The sequence below is a fragment of the Sceloporus occidentalis genome, unplaced genomic scaffold, assembly GCF_023333645.1.
Source record: "Sceloporus occidentalis isolate IW3139 unplaced genomic scaffold, rSceOcc1.0.p SCAF_8, whole genome shotgun sequence".
NCBI classification, from domain to species: domain Eukaryota; kingdom Metazoa; phylum Chordata; class Lepidosauria; order Squamata; family Phrynosomatidae; genus Sceloporus; species Sceloporus occidentalis.
Window position 1 is genome coordinate 11,517,689 of NW_028316988.1, and position 24,445 is coordinate 11,542,133.

Below are 24,445 nucleotides of genomic sequence, written 5' to 3' on the forward strand. Positions count from 1 at the left end.
AGAACTGCGCTGCTCGCCTTTGGCCGCAAGAGGGCGAACTCCCAACTCTGGAAACAGCCTTTTGGGCTCATTAGAGCAAAGGACAATAATCAATAATCAATAATCAATAATCAATAATAATAATAATAATAATAATAATTTGTATCCCGCCCTTTTCCCAGGACTGGGACTCAGCGGCTTCACGGCATTAAAAACAGTACAATTAAAAACATAAAAAATTAAATTAAAAATAAAAAGTAAATTAAAAGGAATTAAATTATTACGATTAAAACAGTTATTAAAAGAATAAAACTTATTTAAAACAAGCTAAAATACTATCAAATAAGAAGAATAACACCCAGAATCCACAAAACCTTAATTCTAGGGCAAACCCTAAATGCGCAAAAGCAGACACAAGGCGAGCTTCTGAAGCTCCATTGACAAAGCTGGCACTGTGTATTCTTGGCATTCTTGTCCCTGTTTTGTGGATGATGGGTGCTGTAGTACTTTGACATACGAATATTGCCAGGAAAACGCCATGACGAGGTTTGCCTTCTTCGGGGCCCCATCAGTTGGAAAGGACACGTGTGCATTTTATTTGGATGAATGAAGGTATCCCTGCTTTGTGGATGATGGGTGTTGTTGTACTTTGATGTACAGATCTTGCCTTTGTGTCACCTAAGTTGGAAATGACTCGAAGACACACAACAACAACAATTTTGACAACAAAGAGGTTTCCTGGAACAACAACAACAACAACAACAAGAGGCAGAGAAGGGTAAAAGATAGACAAACAAAAACGCACTCTTTGAGAAATGTCCCTTTCCGGCTTCCCTCCGGGCGAGCGCGTTTTCCTATTCTGCAGTCTCCACTTGTCTCTCTGGGGCTTCCGTAGCGCGCTCCTCCTCCTTTTAGTCGCTGAGGAAAAAGGAGGCGGCTTCAAAATGGCGGCGGCCGTGGCGCGCTTTCTCCTCTAAAAGTCCTTCTCGGGCTTCCGTAGTCACCTCGTTGGAGCTTCTCCTCCTCTCTTTGATTGCTTGGAGACTGGTCCAAGATGGCGACGGTTGTGTGGCGCTTTCCTCCTCTACATGTCCCTCCGGGGCTTCCGTAGTCTATGGTTGTAGCTCCTCCTCCCTTTGGTTGCTTGGAGATCCTCCTGAGGGGGAAAAGGGAAGGAGCCCAAGATGGCGGCGGCCGTGGCGGCTGAGGCGGAAGGGAGCGCGGCGCCGGGAGGAAGGAGCGCCGCGGCGGAGGCGGCTGCCGGAGGAGGAGCCTCTCTGCGGGGCGAGTGAGGCAGGCCTTTTCCTCCCTCCTTCCCGCCTTCCCTGCCTTGGTCGTCCAGGATGTTTTCCGCGCTGAAGAAGCTGGTGGGCTCGGAGCAGCCGGGCGCCGCGGGGAGGGAGAGGCCCATCCCGGCGGGGCTCCAGTCCATGAACCAGGCCCTCCAGCGCCGCTTCGCCAAAGGCGTCCAGTACAACAGTGAGTGGGCCCTCGGCTGGGGGAGGGGGATGCTGGGAGCTGTAGTTGGTTGTGGGCCCGGAGCGGACTCCAGTGCCTCTCCCGAAGCAGCAGCCCAGGGCTGCCAGGGATGCCTCATTTCCCAGAATGCCCTGGCGCAGGAGTAGCGTTATCATTCAGCCTCGTTTCTGTAGCGCTGAAGAACCCAAGGAAACGGGGAAAGAGCGCCAATCCGCCCAAGGCTCTGCGGAAACAGGGAAAGGCAAAAGACTGCCTCCAGAGACCGAAAGGGAGCAGAAGCAAAGCCCTGCAAATGCACCGTCGGCTGCAATGGATAAAGCAACCTTCTACGGAAGCAACCTAAAATCACGCGCATTCATGCATCCTTAGCGTTCAAACAGTAAAACATAGCAGTCGGTACATTGAAGTGGCATTGACTAACATCGGCATAATGCCTGGGAGCGCTTCTCTGCTGGGTCCCCCTTTTCTTTCCTGGCTTGGTTTTTGCAGAAGAGCGTTCTCCGCCGCGTAACATTTTGCAACAGGATGGAAAGCCTCCGTTGCCTCAAGAACAAGGAGAGCTTTGTGCCCCTGGCCTCCGCAGCCCTTGGCTTAAGAGCGCCTCCCAAGAGCCCCAAAGACAAGGAGGTCAGTCCATTTGGCCCTGACTTGCGGCAGACACTGGACCTCTGCCTCCAGAGAGCTTTGGCCACGGTTCCTCACAGCTCTCCGCAGGCTTTAGTCCTGTGGACTCTACAAGGCAGGTTTAAATGCATGATTGTACGCCTTTGGTCCAAAACACACCAGAAAGAGTCCACTTTGAGGCCACTTTAACTGCCTGGGGATCCTGGGAATCGTAGCTTCCTGTAGCACCAGAGCTCTCTTCCCGCCAACCCACTTTCCTTCTTGAATGCTGTGAGAGATTCATAGAATCATAGAGTTGGAAGAGACCACAAGGGCCATCCAGTCCAACCCCATTACGCCATGCAGGAAATCCAGATCAAAGCATCCCCATTGACAGATGGCCATCCAGCCTCTGTTTGAAGACCTCTAAGGAAGGAGACTCCATTACACTTCAAGGGTGTTTGTTCCACTGTCAAACAGCCCTTACTCTCAGGAAGTTCTTCCTAATGGTGAGCTGGAATCTCTTTTCCTGCAGCTTGCATCCATTGCTCCATTGGGTCCTAGTCTCTGGAGCAGCAGAAAACAAGCTGGCTCCCTCCTCAATATGACATCCCTTCAAATACTTAAACAGGGCTCTCATATCACCTCTTAATCTTCTCTTCTCCAGGCTGAACATCCCCAGCTCCCTGAGTCATTCCTCATAGGACTTTATGGTTTCCAGACCTTTCACCATTTTAGTGGCCCTCCTCTGGACACAGGGCTCCAGTTTCTCAATGTCCTTTTTGAACTGTGGTGCCCAGAACTGGACACAATATTATTCCAGGTGGGGCCTGACCAGAGCAGAATAGAGTGGCACTATTACTTCCCTTGATCTAGACACGATACTTCTATTGATGCAGCCTAAAATCACATTGGCCTTGTTAGCTGCCGCATCGCACTGTTGACTCATGTTCAACTTGTGGTCTACTTGGACTCCAAGATCCCTTTCACATGTACTTTCATTCAGCCAGGTGTCCCCCATAATCCTATATCTGTGCATTTCATTTTTCTGCCCTAAGTGCAGTACCTTACATTTCTCCGTGTTGAATTTCATTTTGTTAGCTTTGGCCCAGCTTTCTAGTCTATTCAGGTCATTTTGAATGTTGATCCTGTCCTCTGGAGTATTAGCTATTCCTCCTAATTTGGTCTCATCTGCAAATTTGATAAGTATGCTCCCAATTCTGTCATCCAAGTCATTGAAAAAGATGTTGAATAGCCCTGGGCCCAGGACAGAGCCCCACTGGACACCCCACTGGTCACTTCCCTCCAGGATGAAAAGGAGCCATGGCTGACCATCCTTTGACTTCGGCCGGTCAACCAATTACAGATCCATTTAACAGTTACTTTGTCTAGTCCACCTTTTACAAGCTTGTTTACAAGAACGTCATGGGAAACCTTGTCAAAGGCCTTACTGAAATCAAGATACACTACATCCACAGCATTCTCTTCATCTGCCAAGATAGTCATTTTATCAAAGGAAGAGATCAGATTCGCATGACTCTCTCTTAGGAAACTACTTTTGGGGTGAAATGTGTGCTGCTTTCCTGTTTTCATTTCTGAGTTGGGACACTGCAGACTGTTGACTGAAATCAGGGAAGGCAGCCCTGTTTGTTCCTCTCCTTCCTCTGCATTCAAATATATAGCTGTGTTAGTCTGCAGGATCAGTACATAGAGAGATCTGGTGACACCTTTGAGATTCAGTGAAAGGAAGAAGTTGGCAGCCTGAGCTTTCCTAGACTGAAGCCTGCTTCCTCGGATGCATTTGGTGGAGTGGAAGCCAGGTACATACCAGTGGCATGTATGTGTCTGTACCTGGCTTCCACTCCACCAAATGCATCCGAGGAAGTAGACTGGAGTCTAGGAAAGCTCAGGCTGCCAACGTCTTTCTTTCAGTGAGTCTCAAAGGTGCTACAACTCCTCCGCATTGCTTATGCTGGCAAGGACTGATGGGAGTTGAAGCCCAGCACTTGGAAGGCTGCATTTGCAGAGCCTCAATCTGTATAGCTTGAAAGGGGCTGTTGAGAGTGAATGAGTGAGTTACTGCAACAGACATACTCACAGCCTCTGGCCAGGCCTTTTCAGGAGCAAACTCCAGCCGTCTGGATAGAGCCCTGAGAGCATTGTTCCAGGTGAGTACCCACTTAATCCTGGGCAGGTCTTGAGGTGGAGGTGGCTCCTGGCTCCGAAAAGGGCAGGAGGTTGTTGCTGCAGGAGACCCTTCTCCACTAGCGTCTGACATGTCTATTGCTGCCTAAACCTTCAGTTCAGTGAGCCCAAAACTTTGGTCCTCCAGACATTTTGGACTTCAACTCCCAGAAGCCCCAGCTAACTTGACTGACAGTCAAGAACTCTGGAAACTGAAGTCCAAAACGTCAGGAAGACCAAAGTTTGAGAACCACTGCTTTAGATGCTAGTTTCTTTTGGGGTGGAGCAGAGTTTGCGATGGAGGAAAATATCTTTAAAGGCTGGGGCTTAAATGATGTGAAGTATTTCTCCAGCTCTGGAGAAGGAGGTTGGTCAGGAATCGGCTAAGAGCATCCATCTCCTTCGCAACGAAGGCTGCCTTTGCAGAAGTTGCCTCCCTCCCATCGCACTGCTGCTGCTGCTGCTGCTGCTGCATTTCCCAGTTCCTGTGCTTTAGGTTTTGCTGCATTGCCTCCAAGAGTGTGTCTCGCTTGCGGGTCATCTTAACAACACTTGTGTTCCTCCCAGCTGCTATTTTTAACCTCAAGCCCTCCATCTCTACTTTGGCAAGAAGCTTTCCCATCTCCATAGTAACTGTCAGTCCTGTGGCTCAACCAGGTCCAGATGATACGAGTGCAATTGGTGTTTGGTTTTGTTTGGGAATGGGTGGAGTGAGGGAGAGCTGGTCCTTCTGGAGGTGGTCAGTGGGTATCCTGGTGCCCTTCTGTAGAGATGGATATCCAGAAGTACCTGACAAGGGGCAGCCCAGGAAACTGAGCCAGCCTGTTGTTCCTCTTGGGTGACAGGTGAGTGACAGTCAGGCAGTCCTGTGATGGGGGAGGCCCTGAGAACGGTTGCCGGTCTGCGCAGACACTGGCAGGCTAGGTGGGCCCACAGGCTGGCATCTTGACGTTTTGGGACCCTTGCCACACCAGAAGCCCAGCAGCGCTTCTGCGTTGGTGGACTAGACTCTTAATTGCTGCTGATTGTGATCTGCGCATGTCAGATCCCACCCCCCTGCATCTGTCAATTAATCTGTCAAAGCTTTTGGAAGTTGTGGGGCTGAAATGCCAGAGCTTGCCAGTATTTGCAGTTGGCCTCATGTTATCTCCAGCTTCATTGGGAGAGACCCTCAGTGCTCCTCTTTGCTCACAGGGCAACATTTCCTTCGGCTTCCCCTTTGGCTTTTCCCACTCTTGCACACATACTCTGCTTGCAAGCTGACTTTTTCCAGCTTTGGCTCCGTAGGTGAGACTTTTCAGATTCCTCTACTGCATTTTCAAAGGCGCAAAGGGGCCTTCTTCTGTCCCTGTCATATCTAGAATAAAAAGGCCTGTTTCCTTCACTAGGTAACCAGAGTGGTAGAGTTTTCCATACAATGCTGCCAGAAAGGAGCCCGCACCTTCTTGGCGTAAAATCCTTTGCTAGGCCTAAGCGAACGTGGAGACTTTGCCAGGAAGTCCGTCGCCTGGGTGGGGTCCTGATAAACTGTACCAGCATTAAAACAAAAGCAAATATTAACTGAGCCATTAGGGGTTTTTTATATATATAACGAGTGTGTATTCCTCTCCTTATGCATCTGTCTTTGCTGCCATGCTGTGATAGGAATTAAACCCCACTAAGGCTAGAAGGTGGTCCCAGACCAGGGCTTTGATGGACCTTTTAAACCAGTGGCGGTATTTCTTTTGGCAAGAGTATGCCAGAGCCAGGGCAAGGCAGTCTCCTCCAGCCTTCTCTGCCTTATGGCTGATTCCTGCCTATTAGAAAGCCTTTTGATCAATGTAGCTGAGGCAAGGAGAGGTGGCAGAGGGCAATGACAGTTCCCCTTTGAGTGGTGGGCCTTGGCTCCTTGAATGGAGCATACCTGTTTTGCAAGCATGAGCTCGCAGGTTTCCTAAGGCCAGTATGTTCTCTGTACCCCTAAACTGAGTCTGAACCGTGATGAACTTCTAGGGCAGCAGACACAGAGTTGTCTTGTCACTCCTGAATATTTCATGGCTCTCGGAGGAATGGAGGTGGCATCAGTTTCCATCAGTGGCTGCAGGGGATGAAGGTGTTCAGGGCCACTTTTTAGTGGTTTTCGTTCCTATCTGGATTCGGCCCACCTGAGATCTGCGAGTCTGTTTTCTGAGCCCTTTCTCTCTCTCCACGGGGTGAGGATTGGGGCAGGCTTGCCTGACAAATCCCTCTTGTAGTGTCTATATTCAGCTGTGTCCACTGGCCTTTCTTCTCTTTGGGAAAGCCCAAAGTAGTGAAAATGTTGCCCCTTGTCCCTTAGAGGACACATTCGAGATACACACACACACACACACACACACACACACAGAGCGATAATGAGTGGGTTTTTTCCACTTTAGGATTCTTGTATTATGGCTCAGCCTTGAAGAGAGTGAGCTTTGAGCTGGATGTTCTACATCTTCATTGAAACCATACAGCTCAAGCAAGTAGCTTTGCAAATTATTGTTCACTTTAGTATTTTCTTTCCCCTGTTAGGGGTATGAGCATAGTAAGACTGCTTACCTGACAGGTTTGTTGTGCCAGGGTTTCTGAGAGATAGGAAATGCTTTGTGAGAGCATTATCTAAAGTAGCATCTGCCTGAAGCTCAGCTTTCTCTGCCGGTCCTACCTCTGTTTCCTTGCATGCAACAGTAGCCTCCTGTTACAAGCAGGAGGAAAGCGATGGGAACCACACCTGCAATCCGTTTTTGTGGCTTCTGCAGAAATAGCAAAGTAGAATCAGAAAAGACAAACTTGGCCCAGATTTTAAACACACGCACACTGAGTTTTGGTGCAGCCTGACAAAAGCATGTGGGTGCGCACACCTTTGCTAGTCTGTCTGGAAGTACTGTTACATGTCTGCAAAGGCCTCTTGTCTTCTATGTTGCCTCAAGGATGACTTGTTTGGAAGATGAGGCCTAAATAGCCTGAGGCATTAAATACGGTGCTGCAAAGAGGTGGCTGCATGTGCTCCTGCTTTGTTTATCATTTGGTTCCTGTAAATTTGATCTATTGCGGAGATATTAAACCTGGTTTTCTGTATTCTGGAATGGTGGCCGCAGATCCCTTCCCCTGATATAACAAGACAACCTCCTAGAAGCTGAGATTCTCTCCATCGCTTGGAGAGCTGTCAGCCTGAAGGAGGTTTTGCCCAGTCTCTGGGCATGAGCAGATTCATCTCTGCTGCCATTTCTGACAGTTGGTTGCACACAAATTTCCACTCTGAGGCGACCATGGAGCGTAAAGTGCTGCTTAAAAGCAATTACTCTCTGAATGTCTAGTCAAAGATTAGCTAAACAAGGATGTTTGCTACTAGATTACTTAAGTAGTTGGCTAAAGGCAGAAGGTACACTAACGTTCCCCTTGCTTTCTCCCAGCTCAGTTTTGTCAGCCAAGCAAGGTTGCCAAGCCCAGGGACCTCAGCTTGCAGGCTGCTCCTCCTCATTTCCCTTCTTCCTTCTCTTTTTTCTCCTCCATCAGTGAAAATTGTCATCCGCGGGGACAGGAACACAGGAAAGACCACTCTGTGGCATCGTCTTCAGGGAAAGAAGTTTGTTGAGGAATATATTCCGACTCAGGAGATCCAGGTCACCAGCATCCACTGGAATTATAAAAGTGAGTTGGGTTGGAAGCAGGAGAATGTGTCTGGCTGTCTTCTGCTCCTTCCCTTGTTTGCTGTCATACCTTTTATCCTGGGATGATCCCACTTCATTGCCCCTTGCCCCAGCTAAAGATGTGCTGCCTGAGGCACCCACTCTCTGTGCAGAGGCAGTCACTTGTGCTCTGCCACTGAGGCCAGGCAGGCCATGGTCAGGGCTCTCAGTCACCTTCCTTAATCATGTGGCCCCTTTTCCTCCTCTTGTAGCCACTGACGATATTGTGAAAGTTGAAGTCTGGGATGTTGTCGACAAAGGTAAGGTTTCCTCTTACTATTTCAATGGCACAGTTGTCCTTTCTCCCAGTTTAGAATAGATGGGGCCCTGTTTGGGAATGGAGGCTCTTCTCTTCTTCTTTTCTTCAGTTGCTAAATGTGCATCAAAGTCAGCTTAGCAAAGTAATTTTCAAACTGTTGGAGTAGTAAAGGATGCTGTGAGCTCCAGAGTTTCCCCCCGGTTCTCCATGAAGGCTGCCTACTGCATCCCTGAATGTGTCACTGCTCCATCCTTGTCGCTTTTTATACAATCATAGACTCTTACAGTTAAGGGGCCCCAAAGGTCTATCTAATTCAATCCTGCCATGTGGGAGTATAGAACTAAATCATCCCTGAGAGATGGCCACCCCATGTCTATTTAGAAACTTCATAGGCATACCATCCTCTCTCTCAGGCAGTCCATCCCACAGACAAGACATTCTTTTCCCCCAGTCCTCCTCTTCTTGAAATGCCCGGGTGTGTGCTCCTCGAGGTGTGTGCCAATAATGCTTAACTTTTTCATGCTCTAAAACTAACCCATTTTAGGCATGCAAGTAAAGTGTAGTTCCAGTTTTAATTCTGCTCAAGTCCCTGTCTCAGAGGCATAGGAACAGAGTGGCTTAACAGAATCCAAAGAGTGAGATGTCTGTGTGACAGCAAGGGTGCTCAGAAGTTTAATTTCTTACAGAAGGGCATCTCATTCTCTAGCTCTGTTGTTTAATGCTCTTCCATCTCATGTTTGTTGTTTTTTCATTTGTCTTTTTTCTCTTTCTCTCCCTCACAATCCAACATGCTCAGGCCAAAAAGTCAACCTGCGTGACTCCTTGGGTGAGAGAGCAGCTTTAGATGAGATCCCGGTCCTTCCCTAGCAAAGCTTCCTGAGCCTTCGTAGTTTTGAACCTGACCAGGGCCAGGATCCTTGCCTCATCCTTTTCTTTTCCTTCCCTGCGTGTTTTGTGGTAGAGTTTCTACTGGCTTGCTGTGTGCTCCTCTTAGGCTTAGCTTGAAAGCATGGGTTGCAAAGCTACACTGAGTATTTTCAATATTCAAAAGCTCTCCCTTCTGCCCTGGAAGAATATGGGCACATCCACACATCACAGTCCAAAGCCCTGCTTTAGGCTAACCGTAATTGGTTGTTTAAACCCCAACAATCCATGGCCTGTCTTCTTCATCTTGGGTGTGTTTCTATCCTGGCCTCCATTTTTTCCCAGCTCCTATTTCAGGAGTAGGCAGCTAGGGAAACCAAACCACGGTTGCAGGTTTGGATATCACGGCAAACCATGAGTTGAAACACTTCAGAGTGCATAAACCAGTAACAAGCCGTGGGGTCTTTTTGTGATTCATGGCTGGTTAACCATTATTTGTTAGCAGAGATTGGCTCCCATGTCACAGGAAGCCAGTTTTCAACAGACCACAATGAGGTTTTCCTGGTGTTCAAACAAGGTCCGTGAATGTGAACCTGGGAACTCCCAGAGTATTTTGACAGCCCTTTCCTTACAGACACACCTGCTCTTTGGCTGTAACTGGACACCCTCCTGATGCTGTACAAATTCCATTAAATTCAAGGAGGTTCCTGTGAATGATGATTGCCGAGCAACAGTTCTTATAGGATTGCTGCCTTTGCTTTGTTTGGGGTTGACTTTGTGTGAGTGTGTGTGGGAGGGGAGGGGCGCACACCAAGCATGGCTCTTGGCTTGCTGAGAGTTTTAGTCCCCGTAACTTTCTTGTGAAAAAGAAAGCAGGGGAGTGGGAGAGGACATCAGATGCTGAGGCAAAAAAGCCAGTGTTTCCCCAGGCCCAATACATTTTAAAACAAGTTGGCCTTTCCCCCCCTTCAGTACCTAGAGCTGTCTCCCCCCCCCCCCCAACTGTGATGCTCCACCATTTGGGCTTTTTTGGTTAAGTGTCTTGTCTTCATGACCAGGAAGGAAAAGCTTGAACATGACAGGGAATAGAGCAAATGTCAGATGTCAAAAGGCTTCAGAGAGCTGTCAGGTGGCTGTGCTGTGCCCTTGTGTGAAAACATGATTAATAAAAGAAATAAAACTCTGTGACAGGACAATCAAAGTGGCTTACAACACGTTAAAATCCACATTGACAAATGTATATCCCAAACCCCCCCCCCCTTAAAACAGGAGGAAGCTGTCTCCTGTGGTGACATGGGGCCAGAGAGAGGTCTCCCCCATCCCTGCTACTGACAAAGCTGGGACCTTGTCTCTGCCACTGAGCTATGGATCTTTGGATCAATGGAGCTGTGGAGTGTTCCTTGAACCCAGGACTGTTGTCACCAACAACAGGAATTACCAAAGGATCCTCTCGGTAGCTACTGAGCTGTGATTTGCTTAGAGGAGATGTTGCCCTTGAATGCCTCTGGCTGTAAGGAAAGGCAGTTCTTTGGGGTTTTGTTCTTCTTTTTCTCCTCCTGCCAGCATGTGTGACCTCCTTCCTCTTTGAGCTTGTGAGGCAAAAAACATAAGGAGCGTGAGGCATCCTAAATGAGGCTGCAGAAAGAGAGCTGCATGTCCTGGGCTGCCTTTTCTGTTGGTTGTTAGGTTAGTTATGGAAGATGGCAATCTCTCTTTATGTCATTTTTCCTTCCACCTTTTTCTTTAAACAGGCAAGTGCAAAAAGCGCGGAGATGGCTTGAAACTAGAGAACGACCCTCAGGAGGTGAGGCTTCTTGGTCTCCGCTTCGTGCTGCAGCTGGGGGAGACAGCAGTCACAATTGTCTGAACACACACGTTTTACACTGTGGAGTGTTTCCTTTGCCTAGTGAACCCAGGGAGATGGTGACAATACTTCAGAGGCTTCTTTGGAGGAAGGGGATGGGAGGCTAGCATAAGTATTCGCCATCTTAGCAGAGGGAAGCTGTTGCCACAGTTCTGAGCCAAACTCAGGTTCTGCTCTTTTCTTATTCCTCTCAACAGGCAGAAGCAGAGATGGCTCTTGATGCTGAATTCCTGGATGTTTACAAAAACTGCAATGGCGTTGTGATGATGTTTGATATTACCAAACAGTGGTAGGAGGAACCTCCCTCTCTCCCTCACCCTTGCACCTCTCTTGCACCTTGCTTCAGATCTTGAGCTTTGCCCTGAAAATAGGGTCTCTTCCACCAGGAAGAGTCACTTTTTCCCTTCTTGGGAACTTGCACTGGCTTGTTTGGTACATAGGTTCCCAAGAACAACCAGGGAAGTTCCCTGAGCATTTTGGTGTCATGTGGGAAGGGGGGGGGGGAATGGTGTTGTTCTCTCAGTGTTGGGATTGCAACTCCCATCAGCCCTAGCCAGTGATGAAGAATCCGGGAAGTTGCAGCTCAACAAGCTCTGGAGGGCCACATGATTCCCACGGTGTAACACATGGCTATGCCTCCCTTCTGTGCCAGGAAATCCAGATTTTTTTAAACAAGGTGTGCTATTCTCACTGCAAGTCATACCTAGTGGGAACCTTCCCACCTGTGTTTACTTGTGTGCCTTGCTTTAAAAATCCTGTATTAAATGCAATGCTTGGCATGCTGGACAGGGGATTCTTGGTGCTGTAGTGCAAACAAAAAACTTTTTGAAGCTGTGAATGGACATTAGGCACCTTCCGTTCCTCCTGGGGGACAGCTATTGTTTGAAGGGCCTGTAAATTGGTTATAAGAGTTAACCCCTGGCTTTTTGTTCCATCCAGGACTTTTAACTACATCCTGAGAGAACTTCCCAAAGTGCCGACCCACGTTCCAGTCTGCGTGCTTGGGAACTACCGGGACATGGGCGAGCACCGGGTGATCTTGCCGGACGACGTGCGGGAATTCATTGACAACCTGAACAGGCGAGAAGGAAGGCCTGAGAGGGATGGGGGGGGGGGGGGTTGGCTCTCCTTTCTCCTTCTAGCTCCTTCTCCTTCTAGCCTTCTAGCTGGGCCAAAGCTTGCAAACAGTGCACTAACAAGTAACAAAATTACCTTTAACAAATTGCATTTGTTGTTGTTGTTGTTGTAAAAGAACCAATAAACTTTGAAACAAAGTTATTGGTGTGACAAAGAATTCCAGTCGCTTTAATAAAGGGCAATTCTTTTTGTAAAAAAAGAGGCATGTTAGCTAGAGTTTTTCATCTTTTCTCATTTCTAAATGGCAAACATTGACCTTTTCAATGTTGTAATGAGTAAGGGTGAATTAACTCTCTGAAGGCTTTCCTGAGTAAGTATCCAACCTCTGGGCTAGATTTCAGCCACCAGAAGGGAAGGATAGCCTGACATTGGGAAGTTTTTACCCATCTCCTGCCCATCCCATTCAGCAGCTGCTGCCTGCCAACTTCTCCAGCAAAGGGGTGGTGATGGGGAGGCATGTATTAATTTTCCCTTCAGAAGAGCTGAGAGTGGCACAAACCCGTCCCTTGCTTGGTGGCAGTGTTGGCCGTGATTGCAGGCTTGGGAGCCGCGATGAGCGGACTCACAGATCAGCAAGTGCCTCTCCCTTGTCTGCTTTACTGAGGTGCCTTTCCTTCCCTTCCTTCGGATGCTGGACAGGCCTCCTGGCTCTTCATATTTTCGCTATGCTGAGTCTTCCATGAAGAACAGCTTTGGCCTCAAGTACCTGCACAAATTCTTCAACATCCCCTTCTTGCAGTTGCAGGTAAGACTGGCTCCCTTTACTTGCAGAGAGCCAGGGGGAGATTGCAGATGCAGTGGGTGGGTGGGGGGCTTATGCCAGAAGATGATATATTCCTAGCACGAGAGTGCCTCTTGTTTGCAAATGTCACAGTGGCAAATTGGTAGGTCATTTTTCTGTTGAGAGCACAGCAGAGCAGCTGGGCTGCAGCTATAAAAAGCTGCTGTCCTGCTCCCTCCTGGCCTGATGTGCAGAAGGACGGGTGCAAGGATGGGCAGGAACAATGAGGCCTCTTTGGCTCAGCTGGGCAGAGGCCTGGGGCAGCTTCTCCTCCACCAGATCAGGAGGGTGATATCCGGCTGCTCTGTGCTGCTCATGGCATGTGACTGTCAGAGGGACAAACTCTGGGAACAGCAATGAGTTTGGGTTGGAGATGGGGGGGGGATTGGAAGAACGTTCCCGAGGGGCTGCAGAGGGAACTGTGATAGTGTAAATTGGCATTCTCAGCACCCTTCAGGTTTCTTGGTGAGAAGTCCTGGTGGGTAAACTAGTCCAACATGGTCTGGCTTCTGCAATGTGGCTGGGCCTTCCCTGCCACTTTCTCGGGTGTCTCAAAGTAGTACAAGAGATAGATCATTTGTTTTTTAAATTCTACCCAAGAATAGAGCAGCCCTGGTTGTATTCAAGGCGGAGTGGTGCAGCAGTTCAAGTCTGAATCCCTGTCTGGCCATGGGAACCCACTCAGTGATCTGGGGCAAGTCACACACTCTCAGCTTCTGAGGAAGGCCAGTGTGGCTGGAGAAGAGTCACACATTGGGCAGCAGCTGGGTCACACACCTGCTCATTTTGAGTAGCTCCATTAGCCACACCTTGGTACTTTCTGGTCAGTCTGAGAAGGTTTTTCTGCTTTCCCTCCTCAGAGCAGAATAGGCTGTGCCTGACTGAGAGTTGAGTTTCAGCTCTCCCTGTTACTTACTTATTTAGATGATTTCCATGCTGCCCTTTTGCCAGAGAGAAATCCTCAGGGGCAGTCTTGGGTAACGCTATCAGCCAGCGCAATTCCTGATAAAAAGGCTGCAAAATCTAGCTCTTCCTGGTAGAATTTGTCTGGGTGGATTCCAGACTACAAAACTAGTGGCCAGGCCCTTCCCTTGCTATGAGACTCAGAAGATGCTCTTGGGAACTTGGCCTGTATAGGCAAACCCTTTACAATATTAATGTAATTCATTCAGTTTGGATCCAGTTTTGGTTGAATGCCATTGCCATTTTCTCCTCACTCCGTCCCCCTCTTTTTTTGCTGAGATTCCTGACACATGTCCACAGACAGAGATGCCCCTTGCCAAAATTCATTGGTGGAAGCTGCCTCTTCCTCCTCTCCCCCTTCTGTTTTCCTATGCTCCCTTCCTATGGCTCAGGGCTGCTGTTTAATTCATGCCGCTCTCTGCCTCAGCTGCCGATACCCACCCAGGACCGACACCGGATCTGCCTATATCCAGCCAGCCAGTTTCCCCTGCAAGGGATCTATTACACCCTGATCCTTTCTGATCTCACCTGCCCTCTCTCCTCTTCCCCCCTCCCATAGCGAGAAACGTTGCTGCGTCAGCTGGAGACCAACCAGCTTGACATCGACGCCACCCTGGAGGAGCTCTCAGTCCAGCAAGAGACCGAAGACCAGAACTACGAAATGTATGTTTGACAAAGCCCCTCCCCAGAAAGCCACTTGTGGGGGCTGGCTGCAACTGTGGGGCTCCTTGCCACCCCATCTCCCTCTTGGAGCATCATCTTGGCCTCAAGTATCAAGAATGGAAGAAAAGCCTTGAAGCTGGAATGGGCCAAACAAAGCCTGCCCCACCCGTTCTTTCTCATTCTCCGTCTTCCAGCCTTTGCTTTCCTGCAGCGGCCAGCCAAATGACCCTGTAGAATATCTCTTAGGATTAGCTGCCATTGGTATTTTTTTCTTCCAAGTGTTTCAAGATTGTTCTCTCTGCATTGGGCCCACTGGGCTGTGAGCTGGGTTTGTGGGAGAGGCCACGTACCTAAGTCATCAGCTACCTTGGCAGAACAGGGTCCTGTTAGTGGGGGCCTTTTTCCCACTTATTGCCTGCTTTTTTAAAAAAAAAAAAAACTTGGGACAGAACATCATTTATTGAGTGGCAGCATGTTTTCTGAGTGTTTGGATCTGGCGTGGGCTTTGCCAGCAGTGTTCTCTCTGAGTGCCCCCTTGTGGCACTCAAGGCTATCCGCATGAATGTAGTCCCTAAGCTCACCAGGCTCAAGCTGTTTGTTTTGTTAGTTGCTTGGTTTTTGCAGGAATGGAGGGCTAGTCTAATGTTTTCATCTCTCTTCTTCTCATGCCACCCTCCATATCACAGCTTCCTTGAAATGATGGAGGCCCGAAGCCGCGGGCACACCTCTCCTCTCGCAGCCAATGGGCAGAGTCCATCCTCAGGCTCTCAGTCTCCGGTGGTCCCTCCGGGCAATGCCTCTGGAAGCTCCAGCCCCAGCACCCCCCAGCCTCTGCTCCCCTTGTCCCAGCACAGCACAGCCAACCCAGTTGCCCCCCCAGAACCCCTTGCGCCTCAGACGCTCATCCTGCCGCCGGAGAGCCAGCCGCCCCCCGTGGCCAGCCCTTCTGTGGCAGCTGCCGCTGCACCGCCTCCAAAACGCAGCATCATCTCACGGCTCTTTGGGATGGCATCTACTCCAGAGGTGCCCCTGCCACCTCCAGGTAAGCAGGTTTACTGGTTTCTCTTATCTTCCCTTTTGCATTCTGTTTGGCCAGATCATACCATTTTAAAACTAATTTTAATTGGATTTTTAAAATTATAATTACAAAGGAAAGGAGGATAAAATAAGGAGGGAATCCATAGGTTACGAATATGGGCTAGGCGTATGCATTACTACACACTGGCCATATTTCTCAAAAATACCTTTTCTTGAAGTTGCTATTTATAAAGTTCAAATTCATGCTTAGTAGAAGCTGTCCTTCCTTCTGCCCACTGGATGATAGGCGGCGAATGTAGTTTTCCATAAGTCTTCTTCTTACATACTTTTTAGAAATTATTTTGTGGCAGTAAATGTGGGAGTATCCTGTCTTAAACGTTTAAGACAAGATGCTCTGACATTTACTGCCACAGAATCATTTCTTGGATTGAAAAGTGAAAATGAAATGACCAAGCCAGGGATCATGGAGGGCTGTGAGGCAGGAGATCTGTTCAGAGCTGCCATGTCACACTCTGCACATGTGCAGAAAAAATGCTTGAAAGCAAGTAGCATCTCCAGGCCCACATGGGACTCCTGCGTTGTCACCATGATGTGTACAGAATTATCACACCTTGAATATTTCATGCTAAACTCGGGCTGAAGTCAGGATGTGGTCTTGGGCACAGGCAGCATCTCTCCTGGGTTTGTGTCCAGCAGCTCCTCAGCCTGGGTGGGTGGGTGAGTGCCAGCCAGGTGGGTGCCAAGGTGAATGGGGACTGGACTCAGCTGGCTTGGCTTCTACCCTTGTTTGTAGAGATCTCTCTCCTGTTTGAAACTGTCTCACGGTTTGTAGCAAGGGGTAAGAGGAGGAGAGAGACTGCTAAAGCTCAGGTCATGTTGTGCAGGGTGTCTGGATTTGCTCTTCCTGCCCTCAGGTTGTGAGGTTATTTCTAGTCTAGGTAAGAGATTACACCAGGGTGGAAGTCTGTTTTGCAGCGAACGGCAGGAATTCTCTTTAGCCCTATTCCTTCTAAACCAGGTTTCTATCTCTGGTGCCATTTGTAGAGAGACTTTGGGTCTCTCTGTGTTTTGGACCTGAGGTGTGAATAGAGAGGAGCTCTCTCTCCTGTCCAAAGAAAGTCAGTTTGGTGTTGCGTGGGACTAAGGGGCCTCTTTCTCACCACTGCAGATCCTGCCCTCGGTGCTCCTGCTGCTGGTGTCCCTCTGAAAGTGCAGAGCGTGGAGGACTTTGTTCCTGAAGAGAGCCTGGACCGCAGCTTCCTGGAGGACCCTGCCCCACAGAGAGACAAGGGGAGGCTCATGGCAAAGGCCCCTCACGGCGATAGCGACAGGTGAAGAGAGGAGAGCCAGGCGAGCAACCAGTCCGTGGAGCCACTGTTTGTGTTGACCCAAGTGGAAGCACTTTCTGGGCATTCTTGCCTGTGTTCCTTTGCTCTGTCCTATGGAATTCTGGGATCTGTGGTTTGTGGGGTGTGTGTGTTAGAATTCTCTGCTGTAGTCCACTCTCTTGAAATGCAGTTCCCACAATGCTATGAGTGCCTACATGATCTGTCCTTCTTTTTCCATGTTCCCCTGGTACCTTCTATGTATTTCACTGAACTATAAATCCCAGGATTCTCTTGGGATGGTTCCTGGGCAGTTAAAATAGGATGAATGATATCTCTGATAGTTATATCTCTGAAATAGACCTTGTGTTCTTTCGTGGAACGAAGGGAGCTGCCTCAGATTGAGTGAGGCTGTTAGTCTCCATTTCGCCCAGTATTGTCTGGCAGCACATAATCATTTTGTGCAGAGTAGAGTATGGTTCCCCAGTCTGAGCACTGAACACTTCGGAGAGCTCAGAGGGAGGAATTACTTTTTTTACTACAGCTCCTTGAACTCTCAGTCACTTGGAGGGAGTGTTGTCCAAAAAGGTAAATTCTCCAGTATCTGGTTCTTATTTGAATCCATCATTTCATGTTCTAATCTCTGGAGCAGCAGAAAACAGGCTGGCTCCATCTTCTATGTGACATCCCTTCAGGGATCTAAAGATGACTCTCTCATATCATCTCTCGGGCTTCTCTTCTCCAAGCTAAATATCCGTATCTCCATCCCTTCTTCCTCACAAGCCTTTGTGGTTTCCAGAACTTGGATTGCCTTAGTCTCTCTTCTCTGGAGATCTTCCAGTATCTTGCTATCCCCACATCACACACCCCTTTCACACACACTCCCTGCAAATCCCTGAGGACTGTTGGCACTTTCTTCCAGTGACCGGGATGCTCCTGGAGGGAACCCACTTGTGGCAGGCTTCCAGGATGACCTGGACCTAGATGACCGCCTCTCCGGCAGACCCTCTTCCGCCCCAGAACTGGTCCCAAGCAAAAACATCACCCTATCGAGTGAGGAGGAAGAAGAGGAGGAAGAGCAGTCCAAATTCACCGTGGCTGTGGATGAAGACGTTGGTCACGAGGAAGAGATGAAACGGTACGGAGGCCATTTGAAAGTGCTGTGGGCAATGCACATGGACAGCAGTCCTCAGCCTTTGGCCCTTCAGGTGTTTCAGGCTTTGATTCACAGATGGGCCCAAACAGCATGGCTGCTGGCCTAGGATTCTGGGAGTTGGAGTGCAAAACAACTGGACCACCAAATGTTGACAAACCAGTATTTTATGGGGCTGGGTTGTATTGCGAGACAGGCAGCTGGTAGCCTGCTCCCTGTTTTAGGGGCCTTTTTGAATTGAAGTTATCTTTTTCTTCCCCTGCATTTTAGATCTTCCAAAAAGTCCTCAAAGCCCCCAGAGCCAGCAGCCTCTACCAAAGCACCCGACCCGAAGGCTCCCTTCCCAACGGCCCAGCTGGGGTTTGAGCAAAACAGTGGCAGCGCCTTCTCCACAGCCGTTCTGCGTCCAGAGGTTGCCCCTGCAGCAGCGTCACTCCAGCCTTTCAAAGCCCCTTCCCACAGCAAGGTCTCTGCTTCCAAACAGAAGGGGGACAGAGTCGAGGAGTCAGAGAGCGACCCTGAGGGGCCCATCGCCACGCAGATGCTCTCCTTCGTAATGGATGATCCGGACTTTGAAAGCGAAGAGTCAGACAGCCAGAAGAAGAGAGGGGTAAGGTTGCCCTATCACCATCCAGGCAGGTCTGCTCTGGGTGGGTGTCCATAGCAGTTGTCCCCCACAGTTCATCTCCTTCTGAAAGATCAGTTTGGGACTCAGGAGACCCAGTGAGAAATATAGGAAGGTGGAGGAGGGGTGCACGTGGGGCCTGATCTTTTCTCTGTCCAGCAGGCACTGGGATGCCCATCTGCATGGGGCAGGTGTCTTGTTTCTAGCTGTAGCCATTCCTCTTGATACTGGAGGGACTTGAGGTCCCCAGGAAGAAGTCTGAACTGTGCTTTGGGAGATTACAAGTGTTCTTACCTGTGAAGAGGGTTCTGGAAGGAGAGCAGAGCCTGGGAAATTAACACCACATTTGTTTGTTTTTTATTGTCCCAATTTGGGCATAATATAAGTTCAAACAAAATGTAGCTAAGACAATACATAATACAAAACTATTAAACAACCAGTTAAAGTATTCATTTAAAGTAATTAAAAATACATTGAAAGCATAGAAAATACAACACAAGCCATTAATAATCCTTTTGCCCCAAACCTTTAAAAGCCCGAGGGCCTGTTTAAATAGAAAGGGGAAAGAGGGAAGGCTAAACAGGCGAATTCCATGGCCTGGGATCTGTCCCCCAAAAGGCTCTGTTTTCCTAAATCTTCCCCAGACAATCTGAGAGGATGGTGGGGAGGAAGAAAGAAAACCAAGACTCAGGCAGACTCAGATGAGGAGAGACAGGCTTTCTGAGAGTCTGGGCCCAAGCTGTACAGGGCTTTATATATCATCGGCACTTTGAGTTGTGTCTGGAAAGGGACTGGTAGGCAGTGAGGCTCGGCAGGATGCTTTACATACAAGTCATTCTGCAGGCAGGGATGACTCTGTGCTCTGCATTTGCCCGCTTTGTGCCAAGCAGCATGAGCAGCAACCATCCCATCCTGCTTTTGCCTGTGCCTGCTGGCTCACGTGGCAGAGCAGCTGGTGATATTCTCTCTCTCTCTCTCTCTGGCCACGATTCTGTTGCTGCCGAAAGACAGGAGATCAGCAGGAGTTGCTGGCAAGCGCTGCATTGCAGAGGGGCAGCTAGCTGCCCCTTGGCACAAAGAGTGAGAGAGAGTCTTCTCTGGTAGTGCAGAATGTTACTTTGAGCCAGGTTGCAGAGCCTTGGGGCTTTTCATTCAGAGTGGAAGCAGGAAGAGGGAATGGGGGGAGCATTATGCGGTGGCTGTGGAAAGTGGGTCACAGCGGGAGGGATTGCCCCGCTTGCTACATTTCAGCCAATTTCTCGACATCTCGCCTTTCCAGGGAGCGAGGCAGGCAGGTTACTGTCCTCCTTCATCCCTGGAGGGCTTAACAGGCTTCCCTCTGATGGCTGCACAGTGGCAGTTCTTGCCACATCCTGCAACCAATAGGCAGAGGGAGATGCTGACGGATGGCAGTGCACATTTGTTTTGCTCTCTTGAATGGTGGTTGGTTTATTGGTTGCACTGTATTTTGAAAGCACTGAGGCACTGAAAGGGCTTTGGCTAGCAGGCAAAGTGGCAGATGTGCCCACTCAAAGTGACCTCTTTGCAAGAGTCCTAATCTTAGGGAAAAGGTGGGCTATAAATGGACATTAATGATCAGCCACAAGTCCCACTCTGTCAGCCTCAGAGGCAGGCCTCCTCTCTAAACAGATCTAGTCAAAGAGAGGCTCTGGTGGGTTGCAGTGGGTCTGGGGTCTGGGGAATGAGTTGGTGCACAGCACCAACAAGGAATAGCAGTGTGCCACCATATGGGATCATGGAGGATGCAGTTGTTTTTGACTGATGCTGGATGATGTTCATTTCATGCTCCATAGGAGGAATTTCCAGTAAGAGAAGATCTCTCGGACATCTCTGACGAAGAAACCCCTCCAAAGCCCCCACAGCCAGCCAAGCCCATAATCCACAGTTTCAAGATGAAGAACGACTCCGATCTCTTTGGTTTGGGCCTCGGCGAGCCTGGTCCCAAAGAGAGCAGTGAGGAAGGTGAATCGGGTGCTGGGGGAGCGAGGGCTCTGTGACACTCTTCTCATGGGAAAGTCTCTTGACCAGGTTTCTCCTGCCAAAGAAACTGGACCCAAATGGATGTTCAGTCTGCAGGATAACAGCTTTATAGTTACACAGGGCTCTTCTTCTCAGTTGCACAGCACACAGGGGAGCCTTTGGCCCTTTAGTTGCCCACAGGCTCCCCTGATGCCAGGCAACACTGGCTCTTTCCTTTCCTTGGATTGTTGCTTGCAATTCAGTCAGCCAAAGCTGCCGCAGAGGCATTGCCTTACACCCTGCTAGGCCTGTTGGCCTCCTTTTGCAACCCCCCCCCCCCAGTTTTATGTTTTTCATCCGAGGCAATAAAGAAATCCAACTGTTAAGATAATAGGTTTCGACAGCCGTCAGTTCTTTTTGCAAGAACGGTCATTCCTCTGTGGCAACAACAGAGTATATCAAAGCGCTTTTGGATTAGGAAGGTGGGCACCCGGCACTCTAGCTGGACAAAAAGCAGCTTTTAGGACTGAGGTTTGTTTAAATTGGGGATTTTAAGATGGGACGATGCTGTTTTAAGTACACCCTTTTAATGTTTGTGTGTTTGGAACTACGTTGTACTCCCTTTAATTTATAAGCCGCCTTGAATCCCAGCTTGGGTTAAAAGGTAGTCTATAAATAAAGGTGATGGTGATGATGTCGGAGATTAACACTGTAGCTGTACATACTGTCCTGTGATTATATCAGCTGTCTCAGCTGTTTTCTCATTCCTTTCCCACCTTGCCTGGTTACAGATAAAGAGAAGCAATCTTCCAAAGAGAAGAAGAAGAAAAAGAAGCGGAGCAGCAAAGAGGTATGCCACACCCATGTGTGCATGTGCGCATGTGTGAGGAAGGTCCACAGTCGCTCTTAGCTGGTGCTTCCAAAACGGTGTGTTTAAGAAAGGAAAACAGGGATCAGGTCAGGGAGAGCAGGATTTTGGCTTAAAAGACTCCCCTCAAACCATCAAGAGGAGCAGGCAAGAGGCAGTTCTTCAAAGCCCAGGGGGACACAAGGAGGGTCTTCACTTCTTTAGAGTATGCAGCAACAAAGAGCAACAATTTCACACATGGACAATCTGGAGTTTGGGGCAACTGCTGAAAAGGCCCTGCCCCTCATAGCGTCCCCCCAGCCTTCTGTCTTTAAAGCAGGAGTGTGGGGAGCCCCAGTAGATTTAATTATTCAGAGAGGCACTGGGAAGCCCCCTCTCCCACACAAAATATCAGCCTCAATCCTTGTCTTGCTTTTCTGGGGCATACAGGCCTCCCCGAAGCCGCCTCCTTCTCTCTAGAGCTACGTCTCCTTAATCTCCAAATCCAAGCTATCAGGAAGTGTAATTATTCCTGATTAGTTTGCCTTTTGCCTGACATGTACCAGCTGTAATTGGCACTTTGTCTGGCACATGGTCTGACAGAGGCTAGGAGCTGCCCAGTGCCAGCCAAGTTGCAAAAAACGTTCATGACCTCTTCCTGCCTCCAAACCCTTCCTTCTTCTCACCCCAAAATGCTTCCATTGACAAACATTATTTAGCATCTAGACTTCTCTGCCCCTTTTCCTTTATCCAAGTCCACATGCTCCAATGGGTTTCATACTGTTTTTAAGAAACAAGAATTTTTCTTTCTCTCTCCTCCCCACCTTTCCCCCCCCCCCAAAAAAAAACCCTTGGTGCAGGAGGAAGAGAAAGCGGCGGTCAAGAAGAAGAGCAAGCCGAAGAAGGTGAAAGAGAAGGAGGAAAGCAAAGAGGAGAAGGAGAAGAAGAAGAGGAAGAAGCGGGGCAAAGAGAAGAACAGTGGCATTGATGAACTGGAGGCGTTCCTGGGGGGTGGTGGGGCCGGACCCAGCAAGCAGCGTGGGGGAGGAGACTATGAGGAACTGTAGCCCCCCTGGACAAAAAGACCCTCACCATATCTCACACACCAGGATGATGGCCGACTGTGACTGAGCCAGAGTAATATGGAAGGGGGGGAATGAAGCTACTGTGGCTTTCTCCCTGCTCTTCTTCACCTCCATGTGGACTGCTTGCATTCCCCCCACCAGCAGCAAGACTTAATTTTCTTCCTCTGGAGGAGGAGGAGGAGGCACAAAGGTGGTGAAGATGAGGCAGCCACTTCCTGGGGCAACCTGAGTGGCATCTCCTCCTCTGGCTGCTTGCAGGCTCAGGCTCCTGGCCTTGCCTCTTCCTTGTCAAGGAGGGGGGAGCAGGCACTGAAACCCCCCAAAATGTGGAATCATGTGCCCCCACTCCCAGAGCCACAGAGAAGGGCTGATGGTGGAGCTGCTTTGGCTTTTCATGTCCCAGAGATCATCCCCCCTCTGAATTATGGATCCTTACTATTTTTGTACCCGAGAAGCGGTTATGGAGACAATATGGATACGGTTATGGAGACCATATGGATATAGGTGGCCTTGCCTGCTGCTCTTTGCTTGAGCTTTGTGTGTTGGGGTGAGAGTTTTCTTGATGACTGGGAGGATGGAGATGCTTCCATTGTGCTGCAACTGGGAAGGGGTTCCCAAGGTGGACCCTCTGCTGGTGTTGAGTCTCTCGGGGGTCTCTGGCACTGCTTGCTGGCTGCTGTGCAGTTTGGGGAGAGGAGTTCCTACTTCCAAAACCTCCCCTTTGCCAGGAGTGTCAGCTTTTGCCCATTCTGAGCCACCAGCAAAGGACCTCTCGGGGGCTTCCCTTTGGGGCGGGGGAGTTGCAGGGATGTAGTGTTTAGGATGGATGGTGGTGGCGTTCCTTTTTTGTTGGGACGTAATTGGAATGTTTCTTTAAGAGGACTCTTCCTCCCCCAGCAACAGTTTATGAGGAGGAGGAGGAGAAGGAGGAGGAGGTGAGAGCTCTCTTTTCCTCTCTCCCCAAATAATTCCTGGTTGTGTGTGAGCCTGGCAAGTAGGCACCTTGTCCTTTTGCCATGTGAATCTTTGGGGGTTTGGGTCTTTTTTTTTAAAGGGGGAAGCCTTTTTAAGCCCCTCTTCCACCTCCCCCAAATTGCTGCATGTTTGGACTGTGCAGATCCTAGCCAGCTCTGGATACAGGGTGAGCTGTCCCACTGTTCTCCCCCATAGTGTCTGTTCCCTCACCAGCCCTTCCTTTGCGTATGTGTTTGCATTGTGGTGTCTGACATCCCCCCAGTTACGCTCATACACACACACACACCAGTATACCTTGCCTCAAGGAAACCTCTCTGCTCCTATGCTGCTGTTGCTGCTGCTGTCTGGATTGGATTTGGGCTATCCTACCCTTTCTCCAGCCAGCCACCCATGGGAGTGAGGTCTGAGTGGGGCTCTCCCTTTGGAGTCCAGTCCTCTCTCCAAGGTGGCCTCCGTGGGGAGGAAACGGCTCCTTCGCTGCCTGTCCCTCTGTCCCCCTTTGAGAAACCCCCTGTTAGCAGACCTAGCTGCCTGCAGCGTAGTAATGTTAACTGCATGAACAGATCGTCCTCCTCATCTCAGGTATTCTTCCCATCTGCCCGTTCTGTCTCTGGTGGTCCTCCTTGTTTGGTCCAGTTCTCATTTGGGGTTGGGGACATTAAATTGTCAAACAAGCCCTTGCAAGAGGAGAAGCATCCCAGGAAGACCAACCTCTGTCCCCTGACATCCAGACACTCCTGTGGGCCTTTCCCCCACAACTGCAGCTGAGCCTGACCCAAATTCCATGCAAACAGTTGTGTTCTCTCTTTCCCTTCTTTTATTTTTTGTGGGGGAAAGGGGGATTCAGGCTGGGGGAACAACCCAAACAGCGTGCTCCTCCATTCCAACTTATAAAGCTCTTGGTTGTATGGCTCTTGGTACATTGTGCTTTCATTAACGGATCGGGCTGAGA

General features: G+C 49.4%; 1 protein-coding gene across 2 annotated transcripts; it reads left to right on the forward strand.

Annotated features, from left to right (window-relative positions):
- The first annotated feature begins 936 nt into the window (after positions 1-936).
- RABL6 (RAB, member RAS oncogene family like 6) lies at positions 937-24,401 on the forward strand. 2 transcript variants are annotated; one of them, XM_089534622.1, is made up of 16 exons: positions 937-1,458; positions 7,762-7,896; positions 8,147-8,194; positions 8,990-9,019; positions 10,809-10,861; positions 11,119-11,210; positions 11,861-12,001; positions 12,698-12,803; positions 14,362-14,465; positions 15,152-15,507; positions 16,672-16,834; positions 17,751-17,966; positions 18,252-18,591; positions 20,421-20,589; positions 21,378-21,436; positions 22,294-24,401. In XM_089534622.1, exons 1-16 carry the CDS (start codon positions 1,323-1,325, stop codon positions 22,498-22,500), a joined length of 2,355 nt encoding a protein of 784 aa, XP_089390748.1. In that variant the 5' UTR covers positions 937-1,322; the 3' UTR covers positions 22,501-24,401. The 2 variants fall into 2 exon arrangements, with proteins under 2 accessions (XP_089390748.1, XP_089390749.1); XM_089534623.1 differs by lacking the exon at positions 8,990-9,019 and having other exon boundaries at positions 938-1,458.
- The last annotated feature ends 44 nt before the right edge of the window (positions 24,402-24,445 follow it).

Bases quoted from the DNA above. Each gene is read 5' to 3' on its own strand.
- RABL6 (XM_089534622.1), top strand. From the start codon at position 1,323: ATGTTTTCCGCGCTGAAGAAGCTGGTGGGCTCGGAGCAGCCGGGCGCC. The intron at 12,002-12,697 runs GCGAGAAGGAAG...GATGCTGGACAG, and splicing joins TTCATTGACAACCTGAACAG to GCCTCCTGGCTCTTCATATT. The intron at 18,592-20,420 runs GTAAGGTTGCCC...CATGCTCCATAG, and splicing joins ACAGCCAGAAGAAGAGAGGG to GAGGAATTTCCAGTAAGAGA.